Source organism: Entamoeba invadens (assembly GCF_000330505.1).
Source record: "Entamoeba invadens IP1 unplaced genomic scaffold scaff_1105074725601, whole genome shotgun sequence".
NCBI classification, from domain to species: domain Eukaryota; phylum Evosea; order Mastigamoebida; family Endamoebidae; genus Entamoeba; species Entamoeba invadens.
In genome coordinates this window covers 212,263-233,605 of record NW_004191847.1, presented here as the reverse complement: position 1 = coordinate 233,605, position 21,343 = coordinate 212,263, and the positions used below count along the sequence as shown (strand labels likewise).

Genomic DNA, 21,343 nt, shown 5'->3' with positions numbered 1-21,343 from the left:
GGCGCGAAGCCTAATATGTATCATTGTGTTTCATATAAAAAATATAATAAAAATTTATAATACAACCTGATAATTAAAATAAATTTATTATGAAATAAGAATAAAAAATTATAATTAAATTTTTATGGTTTGTTTAATTAAATTATTTAATTTAAATTATTTAATAATTGTTTACTATTTTTTAATTAGTTTTATTTATATTATTATTCCCGAAATTTTAAGTAAAAATACCGAATTATTTGAAAAAAACAACGCAATTTAAAAAAACAACAATAGTTACAAAATAATTCTATTATTAGAGAATAATAAATTGTATTTTTAGTTCGACTGAATTCTATTCTAAATTTGGGATTTCATTTTATAGATAATTTACAAAAAACTGCGAAAACCATTTTGTTTTTTTTCCCATGTATTTAGATAATATGTAATCTATTCGTAATAAAAATCCTATAATCCATTATAGTTCTTCATTCCGGTATTTATTTTCGTTTATATTCCACAATTATTTGTTTGGTTGAACGAATACCACAACATTATTTTTGCCGTTAATATTTTTATTTTCTATTCATAATAAAAATGCTTTAGTAATTTTTATTCAAACAGATGATACAATTACTTTTCTTACACACGCTTTGGTTGTTCATGTATATTTTAAGAAAAAAATAATTGGATAATGGGTAGAAAATAGATCAAATAAATACCATACACTTCGACAAATATATAAAATTCCAAAAACAACAGAATTACAATTAAATTTTAAATGGAAAAATGTTGAGAATTTGCTGAGAGGACGTAATTAAACAGTCCGATGGACCCATCGACTTTGTAATGAAAGAGTGGACGTTCAACCCAATTTCCGTGATATCTGAAGGAATCAGAGTACTTCCTAAGAACTCGACTTTCTTTAATCTTCTCATTACCCCAATTTCTCCAAATTTTGACTCTCTACATTTCTTTTCGATGAGACAAGCATTTGTCTTGGCTTTGATTGTATCAATCATCCACGAGTTAGTGACGGCGTCTATACACCTCCTTCGGTCTCTTAAATCATCCACTGATATTTTGACATCAGAACTTTTGTATATGATTTTCCCATCTTTGCTCACGGAGTTCACAGTGAACAGTTGAGACGTTGTTTTCCCTTTTTTATAGAGTCGGTTGACTCTAACATGATATCCTAAATATCCCAACCACCCGATTAAAAAAGATTGTTGTGCCGCGTCTCTGTTTTTAGAGAGGCGCTTTGCGTCCAACATTTCGTCTTGGTAATGTTTGTTGGGCTCTAATACGTTCTGATTCTGTGAACGGTAATATTCACTTTGCTTCTCTTCTTCTCGCATCTCGCGGTACATCCCGCCACCTTCATATATTATGTTGACATGATGAAACGCACTTTGCATTCAATGCAATTGCAAGTTGCGGTTTCTTGTTGATAATACCACCCTCTCAGTTTTCTGAGCTGGCGCCACACACCCTTTAAAAGTATTTATTTTTAATAATCGAATTGTTGTTTCAATGTTCGTCGTTTGTTTGGTGTCACCTGCCATATGTAATATTGTACCTTGATATAGTTCACGTTTACCAAATATATGGTACATTTTTATGTTTTTTTAACTTATTTTCTACCACCTTCTTAAATGGTTGTTTATATTAAAAAATGCATGGAGGTGGTAATGCTCTACTTTCAGGTCTTTTAGGGATTATGTTGACTGAATCATATTATTTTCTAAAGACAAAAACGCACAAACTTATTTTTAAATAATGCGGAAACTGTTTTGTTCTAACTCAGGATATTTAAAAGCAAAAATAACTGTAAAATCGGGTAAATGAAGACTAACATAAAGGGTATAAATAACAAATATGAATAAAAGATAATTTATGTTTGCATGAAAATTGACAATCTGGTATCATTATACTTCTATCATTCGGGACTTAATCATGATCTATATTTATTGTTTTGCGAATTCCTTACAATAATTAAAACACACATAAAAAATGGAGAAAAAAATAAAAAGTGGAGTGCAGTGTTTTGTAAGATATTATTGTTTTTACTAGTATAATTATTCATAATATTATATTGATATAATTAAATATTTATAAATTTAATTTTAAATAAAGTCTTTTTATGACATGAAAAAAGCGAAAACTAAGTTATTTTAAGTACAATAAATTACTCAATGGAGCCCTGTTTTGTAATACAAGAAAAAGTTAAATCATTAATCATAAGTTCTTTAAATCGAGAATCTATAATTTGAAAACTTTTAGAAGTTAACAATTATTTAATGGCAAATATTGTTTAAACAAATTGAATTTGTTTAAATAAACTTTAATCAGTTAACAAGAGTCATAAATTCCTATCTTATTTTTTTTATTTAATTTTCAAGATAATCAATTATTTTGGTTTTAAAATAAGTTTCTATTGTTGGCTCTACTTTATGGCTATCATTCTAATCCCAAAACATTTTTAATTAAACAATTTCAGATGTGCGACTAAGGTTTCGACTTACTATATATACTATTTGAAAAATTATAAACAAGTTTTCTCATTTAATTTTAAAGAATGGTTCAATAAAACTTTTAATATTTAGTTTTTACAATGGTATAACAATTATAAAATATTAATCGAAACCATAATTTTGCTAGAAACCTTAGTACCACATCTGTATTATTAAAATTGTAAATAACATAAAGGTAAATTCAATTATTACACTTCCAAAAAATTGATTTTATAGTTTTTGAAAGTGTGTTGATATTTGGATTTGATGTTTTGATTTTTAAACTAAGTTTCGTCCCACCATCAAATGTTTGTAAACTTATAAACACAGAACAATAAGTCGACAATTTAGTAGAAACAATAACGTTTTCTGTTTAAAATTTGTTATGTTTAGTTGTAGCAATTTCAAAACTTTCATTTTGACAGATAGAATTTTTACTGTATTGAATGTATAAAACAATTACAATTCATAATAATAACCAAATAAAAACACCATTTTAATTCAAATAGTTGTGTATCTTTTGAAGCTCTTGAACTATTTCTTTAATATCAAGTCGATCGATTGGGTTTTGTTTCCACGATTGTTCGATTAGATTTATTAAATCTTCGTTATCAACTAATATTTCTGGACGTTTTCCTTCTATCACCCACTGAGAAATGCTCCATGGAAATTTGAACTTTTGAATTGGATATGGGTCTTTCCAACTGATTCCCTCCAACATGCCAATAGTAAATGAATACACATCGGCTGGAAATGTGTACTTCTCTTGGTTCATTACTTCAGGCGCCATGTACACTGGTGTTCCAATACCTTTAGTGAATGTCATGTTACTCAATAGACTGTTGATGTTCCTCGACGCTCCAAAGTCAGTCAATTTACCATTTACGGCGTCTTCTTTATTTAAAGACACAACAAGGGTGTTATCTGGTTTGACATCTCTATGTAATATACCGTTGTTGTGTAAATACTCTAAACCCTTTGCAGAATCCAATGTTATCTTCACTCGCATTTTAAAGTCAATTGGGTCGTTCCTTCTCTTTTTGATCAAGTCAAGAAAGCTTCCAAATTTGGCAAATTCAGTGACCATACACACTTTACTTGGGATGAAAACAGCACCATAGAAGTGGACGACATACTCACTTCTGAATTTGTCCAACATCGCAACTTCTTTTTCAAACTCTTCCATGCTATCTTTACTCATCTGTTTCATTTCTTTGATGGCAACAACATTCGTTCTAAAAGTGCCTTTGTAAACTATACCAAATCCACCTTCACCTAATTTATTTTCTTTGTGTAATTCGTCTGGGTCAAGTGCAGTTGATGCTTCAGAAGCAAAGGAACACGGTATCTTGATTTCAGTCGACTCCCCCTTTCGCATATCTAAAACAGTCAATATCACATCGAAATCTGCTTCACATGTACACAGTGGAGTAACAGAAACAGTAAATTCAACAGCACGTCCTTTTTTGATTGTCACTAATAGTGGTTTGACGTCGACTTCGTATTTTCCTTCATGGTCTTTTGTTGTGAACTGGAACTTCAATTTTCTCTTCTTTTCGTTGCCAATCAAAAACACCAAAGATGTCGGCTTTTTGACTGGGATCTCAGACTCATAATAAATTTTTCTTGTCGATGAAACCACTGAAGAGTCTTCATCACCAAGTCTGAAGAATGTGATGTTGTGGCTCTTTGCATCTGAGATCAATGTTTCATTTACCAACTCTTTTCTCTTATTCTCAAGCTTCTTGTTACGGATATAGAACCCAATGAGTGCAAAAATAACAACGATTAGAACAATGAATATCATTACAAAAACTATTGGAAGAACAATTGCAACAATGTTCGTAACTGGAATACATTCATCTCCATTTTCACTCACTGTACGACTCCTAGAACACTTTGAACATTTTCTTGTTGAAGAGTCATATGACGCACAGCTTTTTATATTGGACCACAAGATGCACTGTTCTGTGTTGGCTTGTAATACATAATTATGAACACATTTTTGACAAACGTTTGCTCTTGTACACAGTTCACAGGTGTTTCCACATTTTGTGCACTTGTTGTATTCATTCGTGTAATATCCATTTTGACAAAGTAAACATCCTACTTCGCTTTGAGTAATACAATTGGTGAGATTCGTGCTGGCTAAACACTCTTTTTCATAAGCCGTTGAGAACTCAATGTCTTCGTAATACCCACCTTTGGTGTTGCATTGAATGCATTGCGAAGAACTGTTTGCACATGTCATACATTTGTCTACACATTTGATACAATCGGCATTTTTAACAACAAAGCCATCTTTACAGATTGCACACTTTTCACCACTCGGAAGGAACGTCTTGCACTTTTTGGCAAGTTCTCCAACCGGAACACAATCACCATTTGAGTCGTTGTAATACCCAAACTTACATGATATACAACTTGTAGCACTTGTGGAACACTGTTTGCATTTTTGATCACACAAAGAACACTTTTTGCCATCAACAAAGTACCCTTCATAACACTTGGTACAACCAGTTTCCTTATTTTCAAGACAATACCTACTCGACTCGGAAATTGAACACTGTTCATCTCCGTTCTTGTCTTTGACCAACGAAAAAGAATTTTTACATTGCAAGCAATTATACTGAGATGAGTGAATACACTCGTTTTTATCAATTGCAACACACCTTTTATATTCGTTCAGTGTGTATTCAATATTACAGACTATACACTGCGACGTGAATGAATCAACCTCACTACAAAATTCTTCCGACTTTTCAACACATTTCGTGTCCAGTAAAACATACTCTTCTTTGCATCTTGTACATATCAATTCAGTGGTATTTGTGATTGTATAAGAAGTACAGTTGCTCTCAGCAAGTGGGTGGCATTTCCCATCTTTCAGGTAATATTCACTTAAACATAACGAACACCCACCAACCGTCTTTTTAGCACAATGTTTTATTTCAACACACTCTTCGTTATCAATATAGTACCCATTGTAACAGGTAAGACACTTTCCAGTTGAATCACACATTTCGCAATTTGGTGAGCATGGTAAGCATTTTGGAGGAGAGTCTTGTGTTAGGTAAAAGCTTAATTTACACGACAAGCACCTGCCCATTGTATATACATCACAAGCAGTTTCTTCATTTTTTGGCATTGAAAGAATGATATCATTTGAGTAAAACATTGATTCATAATAATTGGACAACGTTTTTTGCTGTTTTACAATTTCATTATAATCAAAACATTTAAATGTGTTATTTTTTTCTAAAGTGAATGAACAGTATTTGCTTCTATCATTCAAATCACAAATTCCTTTTTGATTAATCGAATTCAGGCACTCGACACACCCAAACCCAACCGTATACTTCTGGCAAAATTCATGATTGTTGTAGAGATACTCATTGTTAAACCTTGTTGTAAATGCAAACGTGTTTGAGTATAAACAATTCGTAGAGTTGGCACATGTTAAACATCCTTCTTTGCAATGAATAATATATCCATTTGAGTCAACTAAATTAGTCGTTTTGACACATTTCTTGTGTTCTAAAGATTCAAAACCATAGCCAGTTTTACACAACAAACACTCCAATCGTTTATTATCTCCAAGTGTCGTGAAATTGCATCGGTAACAACTATAAATAACAGAGGAACAATTTGCAGCTTCGGTTAAACTTTTCTTATATTCGTAAATCTTGATTTTTACACATGAAGTACATTCGACATTTTCAATTTCATCTTCTAAACAATTGAGTGCACTTTTTGTCATCAACACATTATTGATTTCATTCTCAACACACCTGCCATCTACTAAATTGTATTGTCCAAGTTCACATAATGTGCACTGTCCACTCTGTGAGTCACATTCTGCACAATGTGGATGTTTGTCCCAACAGTACACACATCTCCCTCCATCAGGCACATAAGGAATATCACAAATGTTACACAATGACGAAGATGAACATTTAGTGCAATGCGAAATGCCACAGTTTAATGAACACTCATTTATCCCACTATTATTAAACAAGTTGAGTCCATCTTGACATTTCGTGCAACTTATTCCGTCAACATCACATTCAACACAACCAAATATGGAATTACATCCAACACAACGATTCTTTTTAATAAAATACCCCTTTTCACACGTCACCAATTGTAATTGATCACACAACACCGAATTTGCAAATGAGTCTTTGCACTTCACACATTTTCCATTTTCTAAGAAAAACGTCTCATTACATTTTGTGCAAGATTTCTTTGTTGCTGTACATTCGAGACACCCATCAATTTTGTTGCATTTATGACACTCATCATTGTCCAGATAGTGTCCAGAAATGCACTCTCTGCACTCCCCATACAACGTACACAACACACACTTTGGTATTAAAGTGCACTTTTCACAAGTTTCTGGTGTTTTGAAATATGCATTTTGGGAACACAAATTACATTTCATTGGAATTTTGTTGTCACAGTTTTGGCAATTTGGAATATCATCACATGGAAGACATGCAGAATAGTCTAAGCTTTGTGTGTAATTTGTCAAACACTCAACACATTGTGTGGCATCACATTTCTTACAATTTGAAATATCACATTTAACACACATAAAGTCCGAGTTCAAATAATGCAAATCATCACACTTGGTGCACTGGTTTGAAAGACTTTCCACACAACCTTCCACGACATCACCACATGGCGCACATTCCCCGAATGATACCAAAAAATTTCTTTCGCATTTGACACAGCTCTCACCAACACCACTTACACAATGTGATATTTCTTGGCATGTGTAATTGGACAATTTATACCCATCAAGGCACTTTGTGCACTTTCGTGAAGATATATCATTTTCAATGTAGTTGACACAAAGATCACACCCACTAATTTCAGAACAATTCTTACAAACAGCTTCTGGGAAATATCCAATGGTACAAATATCACAGTAAACTTCGTTGTAATTTGAGTAATTCAAAAGTCCGCATTTTATGCAATTTGTAAGTATTTCATCACATTTGAGACATTGTAGGTCTTTTAAGTAATATTCTTCCAAACACAAAACACAATTCGAATCAGATACTTCTTTGCAATGAAATTCATTTTTTGTGAAATAATTTCCTTCGAAATTAATAAGGTCTTCTGTTGTATTTTGTTGTGTTTTGACACACCTTTTCCCAATCAAAACGTAATTCAAATCACATGCTATACAGGCACTTGTCTTGGTATCAATGGAGATACAATTTTCATCAATTTGGCAAATACCCTCAATTAAAACTTCATTTGGAGATAAACAGTTGAAACAAAGTCCATTTGTTTTGTTAGAGCACCCACTGCTTCCACACGTTTCACAAGTCACACATTCGAAATTTTCTATCCAAAATCCCGGGTTGCACTTCTCACACTTTTTGTTTCCGTTTTCATCAATGAAGCACGAAATACATTTGTCATTATCGGGTTTACACACAGAACACAACCCACCTTCATCAATGTATTTATTGATTTCACATGTTATACACGATGTTGAATTGCATGTTGTGCAACCACTTGTTGAACAGTCTGTACATCTTCCAAAAAATTCTGTCATTTCTTCTGATGTGGTATTTTCGAGATAATACCCCTCAATGCACGACACACATTTTGTTTGAGACAAACAATCGATGCATGTTGCACTGCACTTTTTACAATTTTTACTGTCTATGTAGTATCCTTTCATGTCACACATTGAACACGTCTTGTCATCTTCCTTATAATAATATCCTTCAAAACATTTGGAACAAGTTGATTCGGAGTAACAAATATCACAATTTGATTCACAACCATTACAATTGTAATTCGACAAATAAAAGTGGTTCATACATTCCAAACACCTTGTCTCATCACATCTTGTACAATTCTCATATAGGTCGCCACACTTAAGGCATTTCCCATCACGTAAAAATAGTCCACTTTTGCACTTATAACAATCGGTTTCATCACACACTTCACAATTGAGATGTTTTGTTTCACATGTTGAACAGACCCCATTGTCCAAATAAAAACCATTTGAACAAGAATGACATGCTGTGATGTTGCATCTATCACACGAATGAAATTTAAAAGAGCATAAAGTACAAGTTCCATTTTCTATAAACGAGTTTTTATCACATACAGAACACTTTGATATGTCGCAAGATATGCAATTATCAAATTTGGAATTACATGGTTTACAAACATTACTATCGAGATAAAACCCATTTTCACATTCAAGACAGCTTGATTCATCACATACAATGCAATTTGTGTACTTTGATTTACATTCTCTGCAAACATTACTTTCAACAAAAAATCCATTTGAGCAATTTAGACATTGTTCAAAGTTACAATTCACACAGTTTGCATATTGTGTATCACAACTTTTGCATTGCCCTTTATTTACAAAATATCCTCCAACACAATCATTACAATAAGTTTCGTTGCACGAGAAACAATTGGGGTATTTTTGTGAACATTCAATACAAATGGTATTATTAAAAAAATAACCGTTATTACATAAGGTACAATGAGTTAAGTTACAGGTGGAACAAGATGGAAATTCTACATAACAATTAACACAACTTCCACCTTTAAAATATGAATACTCGTTACACTCAAAACACTCAGTTTCATCACAAATGTTACAATTTGGATAATTATTAGAACACAATTGGCAAATTCCATTTTGATCAATATGATAGCCTTCTTGACACGTCTTACATTGATTATCATCACACTCTATACAATTAGGGGAGTATGTTTGGCAACCAACACAAGTTCCATTATTCAAATAAAAATTCTTTTCACATTCCTTGCATGAATTTTTTATACAATTGTTACAACCCATAGAACATTCAATACAGTGCCCTTTCTCATAGTAATAACCTTGCTTGCATTCATTGCATAAATTTTCTGAACATTTATTACAATTTTCTTGACATGTTATGCATTGTCCAGAATCAAGACGAAAACCATCATTACACCCAAAGCATTTGGTTCTATCACAGAGCCTACAATTAAGGTCATGTGTTGTGCAATTGTAACAAGAAGTTCCATCATAGAACATGCCATTTGGACACGACCGCTCATCGTCGCAACTATAAATAAAACGGAAATAACACCCATTAACTTCAATGCAATTATCTCCTGAACAAGGAACTCTATTGCACGGGTTTTGAATGTAAAAGACTTGATTTCCTTGTTTTACAAATGAGTTGTTATTTGTGTGAAATTCTTTTTTAACACAAAAAAGTTCGTTTTCTACTAAATTTTGATTTGAATATTCAATAGAATCTATTGACGCGCCCATTTCAAAATGCAAATTTCCTTCAATGAATATTAATTTGTCAATTTTCACATAAACGCCAAATACCAAATTAACTGGATATACTGTCAACTGAAATAAATGAAGTGCTTTTAAAGTTGAGTAAAGTGTAAGTTGTGAATTACTACGATATATAATTGACTCCCAACTCGCTTGTTTAAACAGATAAAAATCGAAGTCAACAAGATTTAAGTTAAAGAATGTGCTGTTGTGTCTACAATCTGGGTAATCAAATTCATCAAAAGGGTTTGAAAACTCAGGATTGCAAAGACAATCATACGATGGACCATATGCTTTTCCTGTTTTGGAAACAAGATTCATTCTTGAAAAGTTTCCTTTTGTACACACCGACTTGATTTCATGAGTAGAGTCAGATGTATATAACGTAACATTTTCATTCATAAGTATACCAGAAAGAATATACATTGCAAGAGAATGATTGTCTACTCGAGTAAAAGATGATAAATTAATTGATACAGATTGTTGCACTTCTCCATCGATATAAATAAGTGGAATTTTTTCTTGGTTTTGATCTCTTGAAATTGTTATAATCCACTGTTCATTTATTTTTGAATGTAATACAACTCCTTTGTTTTTAACAATAACTTCAGTTCTTAAAGTTTGTGTTTGTCTGCACCCAGTGCTTCCATCAAAACATCCAAACGTGATAACAAGTCCTTCTGGTCGATCGTCTTCATAAATAGTCACTTTTTCTTGTTGGGGTCGAGTCATAAAAAACAAGTGTTTTAAATTCATTTCACCAGAAAATTTCCAGTCTCGACTAACTGATGCATCGTTGACAGTAAGGTGAGTATCATTGTAGCCCTTTTCTTGGTTTGTACAACAACTGGAATTAAAAGTAAAAATGTCTCTAGGAGTATTTTCTATTACTGTCCATTCGTCTGGTAAGTCAGGATATAAATATCCTATGACATTGTTTATTTCTCCCCAACCAACGATGGTTGTTGCAAATAACAATAAGAATATCAATTTCATTTTACAAATATCAAGTTTTAAAATATGATTAAATACTTTTCGATTAAAAGAAATTTCGTTTCTTCCAATTGTTATTTGTGAAAAAAAACTATCTTGCATATTTACAACAATTGAGGTGAATAAATAGCAATCAAATGGGCAAAGCAAACCACATGTTTGTTTTAAGCAGTTTTATTAAAACAAAAAATAATGTTATAATTAATATATGTTCGACTTTATTCTTTTATAAATCTATTACAACAGTTTAAAAAATATTTGTATCAATAACTCCTAAATTGTTTGTTTTACACTTGCGGTTAGATGTGTTAAAATGCCACTTTACTGTTACCATATTGCACTCAACCACAGAGTAATTTTTGATTTTAAAATTTTTAGATTGTTTAATAAAAAATGTAAAAAAAACTATTTTTGAAAAATAATTGAAATTTTTTAAATTCTTTAATAATTATATCGTTTCGCATTTTATATTATTTAAGATAAGAAAAAATAAATTATTTTACAAGAGAACACATAAATTAAAATAAAATATTATTATTGAATTATTTTTTTAATTCAAACAAATGTGAAAATAATAATATTTGAACAATTGGTTAACTTCCTTAACACTAAAATTACATTTAACAAATCCAAATACAGTAAGAGGAAATATGGGATGCTCGAAAAAAAAGGATGCTCATAACTATTGGTTAATTTCAATTGAAAAATAATAAAATTACTATTAATTTTAATATAAATTATTAATCAAAAAATTAATAAAAAGAAAAAACTGAAAAATTTATATTAATTATTTATTATTAATATAATTAAATTAATTAATATTAAGATGAGCATCCCCCTTTTTCTCAGCATCCCACTTTTTCCGTTAACTGTATCTAAAAATCCATAATTCAAAAATATATAATAAATTTTCTTGTTTTTAATTGGAAATTCCTATTGATTACAAATATTTTTGGATTATACAACAATTTGTTATTGTATTTCCATGTTATTTCGTTTTTTATTTTTTATCAATACAGTCATCATCTTCTAAACCAGAATTGTTTAAAAAAACAAAAATTCAACAAACTTGTAAATTAAAGTGAGTTAATTCTGGCAATTAAAAAAAAGGCAAAATACCTTTGTTTTTTTATTTTCCAAAAAAATAAAACGACATTTAAGACTTAATTATAAAAACATCTAAAATGTTGTTCAATGGATATATTTAATTAGGAAACGATATAAATGTTTTAAAGAGACTCAATAGTACTAAATTTATTGACAAAAACACTTTATCTAGTTTTTACAACTAATTGATGTGATTTCTTTTATTATCTTATTTAATTAAACAAATTGACATGTAAATGTTTATTTCAACCTCTATAAAGTGTAGATAAGTTTTATATGTTAATCAACATTTTTTCAATAATATTGAAACAATAATTAAAAAACGACACTTTCAACAAGTGTGTTATTTCAAAGTAATTATTTTGATTAAAATATAAAAGTGTTGTTTTATAATTACCGAGTAATACAATTGTAGTTTATACACATAACTTTTTGAAATTATAAGTTGTTAAAATGTGATTATTTGGCTGATTAGGATTTGTTGTTAAAAATTTTCACAACTTTTCATAAATATAATAAATACAAAAATAATGGTTTAAAAAATCAAAAGATAGAGAAAATAACTGAAATATTATTTTTTATATATTTCGAATGGGATCCTGATACTTTCCAAGTGTTTTTGGAGAATAAGCTTTGGATAAAATTTTCAAACAAACTCTATCTATTTAATAATACCATACAGTAGGTAAAATGAACCTTAGTCCAGGAAATGTACTTTAGTCCAGATAAATTCCTATATTTTTCTTATAAAAACACGGGTTTTTACGAAAAATAATAATCCTTTTAGAAAAATGACTTTTATATATTTATAGTTTATTAGTTGAATATAACAATAGAAGAAAATTAGTTTTTCTTTGGGCTAAGGTTAATTTGTTGGGCGAAGGTTTAATGGCCCAATTGTAGTCGATTTATTAAGGTTATCTATTCGAAAATATGATTTGGTACTTTTTTAAAAAAATCAAACAGTTAATTTTGAAACTTTTTATAAATTAAAAATCTCATTGTTTTATTTTTTAATATTTTTTAAGTTTATTAAAAATTGTTTTATAATTTTAATATATTTTGTAAACTTAAAAAATAATAACTTAACATTGTAACTATATAATAGTTTATTTTATGAAATTAAAGTTATTTCAAAAACAAAAATAGATGTATTAGTTGTAAACAGACAGACAACAACATATTGTATTTTATTATAAAGTTAAATAAAAAAATTAAATTAAAAAATACCCAAAATATAAAAAAAAGTAACACAAATTCTTGTGAAAGAACTTCTCATTTTTAACAAAATAATTTTTTTATTGCAATTTTGATTTTAAAACGTCCGTTATACTTGAAAATGCCGAAACAGCAACAAGAAAATTCAAGGATTAACGAAAATCAGAACGACGAGATTTTATTATCTTATTTATTCTTATTTCACAGTTATGAAATACACCAACAAACAAAAACGAATAACAAAATTTAAGTTTTCGACATAATAAAAAATGTTTTACCAATTATAAAAAAATGTCAAATATAAAATATTAAACCCCGACAAAATCAGTACTAATAAGCGACTCTTTTCGACATATTTATCAAGCGGCAAATAGGACAAAAATGAACCAAAATCATACAACGTCCGTTTTCCAAAAACAGAAAGAAAACAATAGAAATTCCAATTTTTTTTATTCTTCTGTTTACCCTTCGACCGTTTTCCTTGAGATGTTCTCATTTTCGTAGATTGCCATCCATATTATTCCAATAATAATACAAGCGCCTTTATAGTACTTTTCGGGATATGCAAGTCGACGCACTGATATACCAAAATAGATATCAATTGTCTTCATTTGGTAAGAGTACTATAAAAATGAAATTCTCAACACTAAGAACACCAATGTTTGGCTTTTTCCTCTTGACACTTGCGGTCTCCAAATGCGACCACAGCAACTTCAAGATGTGCAGTTCTTACACATCACAGAAGCAATACAGCTACGCGATGTTTGTCCAGACATGGCCAGGAAGTTTTTGCAGTGACAAATGTTGCATCATCCCAACCGAGTCTTCTGGTCTTGAAGAGGGTTTTACCATCCATGGGTTCTGGCCACAGTACTCCGGCAATTCGTACCCGTCATGCTGTGCCAACGACTTCACTGACAAACAAGTTGAGTCGATGTTATTAGCCGATCCCGTCTTGACCAATGATGTTGCGACCTATTGGGGAAGTATGAAGAAGTGTCGCTTTGCTATGTATGAGTGGAGTAAACATGGCACTTGTGCTTCTTGGGCTTACACTGGATCGACCGGACCCATTGATTATTTAAGAGCCGGTGTCGATATGAGAAAGAACTTAAACATTTGGACCAAATTTAAAGAAGAAGGTGTTGTGGCTGATGGGAAGACTAAATTCGACAAAGAATGGTTACTCGACATCGCAGAAAAACACTACGGCGCTCGTGGGTTCTTCACTTGCTCTTCTAACTCCGTATCAGAATTCAGAATGTGCACTAAACTCGATTCATCGAATAAAATGAAACCTGAGTACTTCGATTGCCCAGCTGACTTGGTTTCTTCAAGCCAATGCGGTGCTTCAATCTCATTCAAAACTTTCCCAAAAGTCACCACTAAAGGACCATGCACTTATTAATTTTTATTAATTCTTTTCTTCAGCATTTGTTTCGCAGTTTTCTTATTTTTTACTCGTTAATTACAATATTAATTACTCGTTTGTAAAATTTCGTTAATTGGTATTATAGTTTTGTTTATTATAATATATTATAATATATTGATAAATTATATATTTTTTACTCGTTAATTATGTTGTACGTTTGACGTTTTGTTACTGTTTTTGTTTCGTATTTTGTGACCAAAAACCAAATAATAATTAAAATCAACTAAAACTACAAAACTGCTTTAATTTATTATTGTTTCTTCACTAAAATAAATCGTTTAAAAAAATCACAACGAATCTTTCACTGAAAATCTCAACCCATTTTCCGCTTATTTTGCGTGTTTTGTTGCGATTGTTATAGAGAAAAATCTCATCAGTATTTGAAGAAAAATCTCAAGTAATGATTTATATATTATTTTTTAACCAGAAAAAAACTATTAATTTTAGTATTACTCCAAAAGAAGAGAGTCGAAGTGTTTTTATTAGTTCTCATACATGACGATAAAGTCCTTCATATTTCCAACTTTTTCCACAAACAATTAATATGTCCCCGGTGCCATCTGAAATGGAAAATTTACTTCAAACAATATTAAAAACCAATTTAAATAAAACCCAAGTCATTCAAAAAAAAAAAAGTGGTTTAAAAGAAACTATAAGTCTAGTAATAGTTATTATAATCAATCTATCCTCACAGAGATATGCGAAAAAGACTACAAAACGACGAGAGTGGCGAACAAAAGAATCTTTAAAACTGAATGCAAAGGCAATGTTACAATTACAACTTGTCGCACTATTGCCCGACAAGGAGAGAGGTACGTGCAATGGTGACAACAAAGACAAGCGAGTCTTTAAAAGGGTACATGCTCAATCCGCGCACCGTAGTAAGTGAACAACGTGTCCAAATTCGATTAACGCGCGAGGTCGAGTACCTCTCTGGTAATAAGAAAGGGTATTTAAAAATGGACAAACAATATGAAAAATATAGTAATCAACATATCCCTCAAAACTCCACTGAAAAGGATGAGAAGGTTGAACTTCAAATGCTTCACAAGTCACAAAGACTCGAAGAACCACTCGTATTAAAAAATGACGAATTAACACCACCACCAAACACCGAAAAGCTCCCCTATCATGAAGAAGACGCAAAGGCTCTCAGTCCAGAAAATTTATTGATCAAGCCCAGTACGTCGGGTTTCGTTCAAAAGGACAAAGAAGGAAAAATCCTTAAAGGCGATGTTCCTGGTATCGTCGACTTGTTTTGCAACGATGAGAGAAACAACTTAATGAAAGCCTTTGTGTGGACTTACACTAGTTTTTGCACTACAACGGAAATGTTAAATGTGATAATCGAAAGATACGAGACGGCGTGCAACGATGATGAAAAAGGGAGTTTATTGGTCAGAGCGAGGATTATAAGTGCCATCAAGTATTGGATAGAGAATGTGTGGAACGTCATTAAAACTAATGAAAAGCCTATCGATGACACTATGAAGGTATTACTTAACACCTTACGAGTCTATGGAATGAATCGCGAATATAAACTCATCTCCTCATGTTTTCGAAGAGCAGTTTGTCTTTTTATTCTTCATATGTCAAATAGTTGAGTATATAATACATTTTATTATAATTATATAGTTTAAATATTTGGTCTAATTTAACTATTCTGATTCTATCACTTTAGTTTCTTCAAAGTGTACTTGTAAATACCATACTTTTAATACATTTATTAGATATAAATAATACAGTGTTGTTTCAGTTGTAATTATTAGTTATAACGAGCGATCTAGAATTAATAGAACCGGAAACTATATAATTAATTTGCTATTGACACCCAGACGAGTGGAGTGGAAGTTCAATTTGTTCAAATGCATCAAAATGTGGAATTGCCGATTCCGACATACGCCGATATAACAGGAGCTATACTTGCGGAGGATGTATTCAATAACACACATCCGATAGAATATGCCCGTCAAGTGACTTTGGTTGTGTCGGAAAAGTTCCGAAAGGTGAAGTTATATGAAATGTTGTTATGGGCGAATGGAGAAAAGGACCGGTGTGTCAACATCATTGCCCTCCAAACCTTTTTTAATGGACTACAGAATTACTTCACGACGATGATATTGAATGCAACCGACATATCGAAGCGAATTGGGATCATCGAGCGGCTCATCAAAATAGCAGGGTTTTGTTTTAGTTACAGAAATTTTGATACTTTACTCTGCATTCTCTTGTTATTTGGGACTTCCGCTATTCACCGCCTGAAACGGACCTTCGACGGGATTGCCGAAAAGTCGAAAACGGTTTTAAAGACGTTAAAAGAGTTTTCTGTGCCGGACAACAACTGGGACACACTCCGGAAAGAGACTAAAAAGAGTGTAGGGAAGCCGATGGTCCCCTATATAGGCCTTATCTTGTCCGACTTGACTTTCACGAACTACGGCAACAAAACAAAGGAGAATGGGTTGATCAATTTTGGGAAGTGCCAACAAATCTCTTCGATTCTCGAACAAGTCGTGTTCATGCACCAACAGACGTTTTTCCAAATATTAGTCCCGCAACCGGATATTCAATTGTTAATAGAGAAGAGCGCAAGTTTCGATAAAAAAGATATCTTAGACGATAAAAGAAGTTATGAGCTGTCTAATGTCACAGAACCAAAGGTCTCTGTTATTGTCCCTTTGTCGTCCGGATGCACTAGACTAACTCTTCATATACCAGGACGTCCTTTAGTAGTGGTAGCCGCACGGGATTCAAATGTCCCATTAAATCGCCTGTTCTTAGAGACTTTAGGGTGTGATGTCTCGCGAAGTCAGTTGTTTGTTTTTTACTCAGGGCAGAGTGTGAATGAAGTGACGAGTCCCTTTTCTCCCGTTTCTCAAATCAAAATTGCCGTGAATGAGTCTGAGGTCTTGCTCACTGCGTTAAATAAGACGATGTTTGTGAATGTCGTCTTTGAATTCAATGGAGTGATGTGTCGGACGATGGCTCCGATGGACCCAACGATACCATTAGAACAGATGTTGCCTATACTTAAGATGTTTTCACAGACTCCTTCATACCCCATATTAGTGAAAAACAATAAAGTAATTGGCTTGATGCAATTATCTGCAACATTAGACGAAATAGCATGGGAAGATGAAAACACGATCTACTTTCTCCCCTTCACCTCGTTGAAAAACACACTCAGTGATGTCTCATACGATTCTTTACGATTCAAAACAACGCGATTCTTCATGCCATTCACTCTTAGACACGAAGAAACTATGGCGACGTTGGTCATCGTCGATTTAATGGTCGTCTTGTATATAGAAAACACATTCAAAAGTGTCTACCCCATCGACCAAATCTCTCTCGAATATGATCCCTGGAAAAATTCAATTAGACTCGGGTTATTAGAAAATGAACTCTTCGACGCGACGTTGTCCCCTCCTGTCACTTTATATGGAAAGTTCGAAGTCATTTCGGAATTTATAGAAAAGCTCTGCGTCATCAGTCCGTTCCAGCGGAAGACTCGGTTATTTGGGACAAAGCGGAATAAGATCAGTTGCGACGCTTTGGGAATCCCAAAGAAATTTTTGACGATAGTGAAGTCGTTGTTTGACTCGGGGGTGTTGAAGAATGAAAGTTGTTTTGATGTCGACAAGAACGAAGTTTTACTCTACGAAAAGCAGTTTGAGGAAAAGAATGTGTTCCACTTAGAGAGTGCGCCAGGGTTACTTATTTTATATTTAGTATCTCTCCATCAACCACTCCTCCCAAGAGATCATACAAAGCACTTCGTCTCATTCGACTTCTTAGACAAAGAAGATAAAGACGAATTGCTTAGAAGAGCATTTGAAGACTTGGACGAGATGGAACCAATTACGATCGTTGTCATACAACTGCTCGCTTTCCATTACTCGCTCAGTAAAACTACAACACCACAATTCTTCGAGGATCTTTTATTCGAAAATATGCCCGTCCCAGGCTTGTCGGGAAGAGTTCTGGATTACTTGATCAAGAATAGTTCGGTGATAGTTCCGAAACTATTAAAGATTAGTTCGCCCAAGTTTGGGCCAATACTCCCCGTCACTGACTTCCTTCCGACACAGACCATTCTTGAAATTGTCCAGATATACTCCTCCACCAATGTTTCATCCCAACAAAGTGAGGAGTTACTACGGAAGAACATCAAAATCATACCACACATCTTTGAGTCGATCACATCTTGCGAAACACCGCGTCGTCTGGCAAAGCGGAATATGCACCGTTTAGAATCTTTGTCTCCGACAAAACAGAAATCGAAATTAACTCTCACAGACTTATCAAACAGTCCGGACTCCTTTGAAAATAGTCCCGAAATCACTGACAAAAAGTTTGAGAAAGTCGAGCCATCCAAGTCTCCCATCAAACAACTGAATTATCGATTCGACACACATGGGAGAGTCATCAACAACTCTTTGCTCCCTTCAAATGTATTAGCTCCAAGTTTAACAACGAACTCGGCTCCGTTATCATCGTCAGAGTCAAGGTCTTCTTTGGCCGAGGAAAACACACCAACAAGTGTGTTGTACTCTCTCCCTGAAACAAAGAAGTTCAATCACTCGAAAATCGTCTTAAAAAAGATCGAGACGGGACAAACCCAACAAGACGCTCAGCTTAAGGAAGATAAAGATGTTGCATATACGGGATATAGAAGCGAGAAGAACTCCCCACGTTTGCAACTTCGAGAAGTCGAAAAGAAAAGACTAACGGACGAGGAACTCAGTCGCTTAGTCGGACACGCCTAATCTTTTGTGTATTCTTTCCTGTCGTACCTTATATAGTATTAATTGACAGTTTTTGTTATATTATTTTATATTATATTATTTTATATTATACATCTGAACAAATATAGCCCAATAATTCACTCAAACAAAGAAGAGAAGTACAACACATGCCAGAATCATCATCAAACTTCCTTGATTTCTGGAGTTGGTATTATCTTGTGTTACACACTTCCCTTGGGACGAACATTGAAACCCCGTCTTACAGGCCCCACAATATGGTTGACACTCTTTCTGAAATAATTCAGTCTCCTGTGAATCTATTTCACATTCAGTGGTTTTACAATCAAGACTGTCAATTGGACACTCCAATTCCTTTTTTTGAAGTCTTGGTTTAATGTAAGCATTTTTAATTGAAAGTTTGTTTCCTTTGGAGGTGAAAAAGGTGATCATCAGCAAGTTAGCTAAGAGTTAATTTACATATTAACAACATTAACATATTATAATTGTAGTGTATTGGTTACAGTAGTCAAAACAAACAAAACGCCCGACTTCCTTTACTAAAGAATACTCTTATCTTTTTTGTTTTCACACCATCAACTTCTTCTTCAATTGTTATATTCTTTAGTAACACATCAACTTTCTCAATATCGAAATTGTATATATTTTCTTTCTTTCTGTTTAACGCCATATTGGCCATTAGTAGATTAAAGGATCCGTTAATCTCACTCTCAATAATCAACTCACTGTAGTATTTTCCCATTTGAATTGGGGAGTTGTATCGAAGGGCTATTGTCATGCGTCCTCCTTTAGAAACAAAATCAATTCCATCATCTTTTTCTTCAACATCATCCACTGTGAAGTCGGGGTTTGTCTGGTAAAATCCCCATTTAATAAAGTCGTTTTTTTCTCGTGTTGAAGTGTTTTGGTAAATGTGAACGTTTGGCATGAATGGGCAGTTTTCGTCATTTGTTTTTGGAAATTGATCTCCAAGGTCCAGCTTGGTACCATCAAAATCATCAAAATTACCAGAAATGATATCGCCGTAATAAGACTCCACTTTAACCTTCCCAGTTGGTTGTTTTTTGAAATGGAACATGTGATCTTCAGATACATGTACATCTTCATATCCTATTTGAAGTTTTTTTAAAGGTTTGTTAAAATTAAAGGCTTGTATTGCAAAGTCACTTTCATTTTTCATTTGGAGAAGTGTTGGAGAGTTGATAAAATTGCAATCTCCCGTGTTGACTGTCACTTGTGAGAACCAACTAGAATCCGTTTCAATGTTGGTAGATATTAGAGAATATAAGTTTTTTGGTACTGCAATGACATTTTCAAAATTGTCTGTGGTATTCGAGGAAGATGACATTGTAAAATAACCTGATACGGTGCAAATCGTCTCTCTATTTGATGGACCAATAAGCCGAAGACATTGTCCACACCTTGATATGATCTGGTCAGATTGATGTATAAATTCAAAGCGATTGTGAAGAAAACAGAAATTAACTTTGTTATTTGAAAGATTCTCTTTCACGTAATTTGAGTCTTGCACACATGGATGTGTGATTTTAAATCGAAGTGATTCATCCCCTTTCACTTCAAAAGACTCCATGTCGCCAACAACAAAACGACTCTAGATCATTATTACCCTGTTTCAAAATAATTCAAATTCATTCAAAAGATTATACAAACCATACATGGAGCGAAATGAGCAACTGAAAACGATGATAGAATAATGAACAGTAGCATGTTTCCTTTGTTTGTTTAGTCAGTTTTTAAATACCTTTTTATTCCTGAGTTTGTCAAAAAAATGGAAAACAGTTTCGCAACAAAGGAAAAAACATTAATTTGGAAATATATATTTTTAAACTCTGAAAAGAATAATATCAAACATAAACATTTGATGGCATTGAAATAGAACATAAAATGTTATATATAAATTGGTTTCAGCTTCTAAAAAATAAGAAACTATAAACTTTGTTTATATTTTCTCAATTTGTTTAAACAAATTATTCTTTTTTAAAAACAA

At 32.5% G+C, this 21,343-nt stretch overlaps 5 protein-coding genes across 5 annotated transcripts; 2 read left to right on the top strand and 3 right to left on the bottom strand.

Annotated features, from left to right (window-relative positions):
• Positions 1-749: 749 nt before the first annotated feature.
• Positions 750-1,400, bottom strand: EIN_327530 (hypothetical protein; the record flags this gene model as incomplete). The annotated part of the gene is made up of 1 exon (XM_004185404.1): positions 750-1,400. One exon carries the CDS (start codon positions 1,398-1,400, stop codon positions 750-752), a length of 651 nt encoding a protein of 216 aa, XP_004185452.1.
• Positions 1,401-2,991: 1,591 nt separating this feature from the next.
• On the bottom strand, positions 2,992-8,603 carry EIN_327520 (protein serine/threonine kinase, putative; the record flags this gene model as incomplete). The annotated part of the gene is made up of 2 exons (XM_004185403.1): positions 2,992-8,226; positions 8,349-8,603. The coding sequence occupies 2 exons, from the start codon at positions 8,601-8,603 to the stop codon at positions 2,992-2,994; spliced, it is 5,490 nt and encodes a 1,829-aa protein (XP_004185451.1).
• A 5,165-nt stretch (positions 8,604-13,768) lies between these two features.
• EIN_327510 (ribonuclease DdI precursor, putative) lies at positions 13,769-14,545 on the top strand (the record flags this gene model as incomplete). The annotated part of the gene is made up of 1 exon (XM_004185402.1): positions 13,769-14,545. The coding sequence occupies one exon, from the start codon at positions 13,769-13,771 to the stop codon at positions 14,543-14,545; it is 777 nt and encodes a 258-aa protein (XP_004185450.1).
• Positions 14,546-15,324: 779 nt separating this feature from the next.
• Positions 15,325-19,338, top strand: EIN_327500 (guanine nucleotide exchange factor, putative; the record flags this gene model as incomplete). The annotated part of the gene is made up of 2 exons (XM_004185401.1): positions 15,325-16,137; positions 16,405-19,338. The coding sequence occupies 2 exons, from the start codon at positions 15,325-15,327 to the stop codon at positions 19,336-19,338; spliced, it is 3,747 nt and encodes a 1,248-aa protein (XP_004185449.1).
• Positions 19,339-19,458: 120 nt separating this feature from the next.
• Positions 19,459-21,237, bottom strand: EIN_327490 (hypothetical protein; the record flags this gene model as incomplete). Its single annotated transcript, XM_004185400.1, has 4 exons — positions 19,459-19,778; positions 19,855-20,945; positions 21,012-21,068; positions 21,098-21,237. 4 exons carry the CDS (start codon positions 21,235-21,237, stop codon positions 19,459-19,461), a joined length of 1,608 nt encoding a protein of 535 aa, XP_004185448.1.
• Between the last annotated feature and the right edge of the window lie 106 nt (positions 21,238-21,343).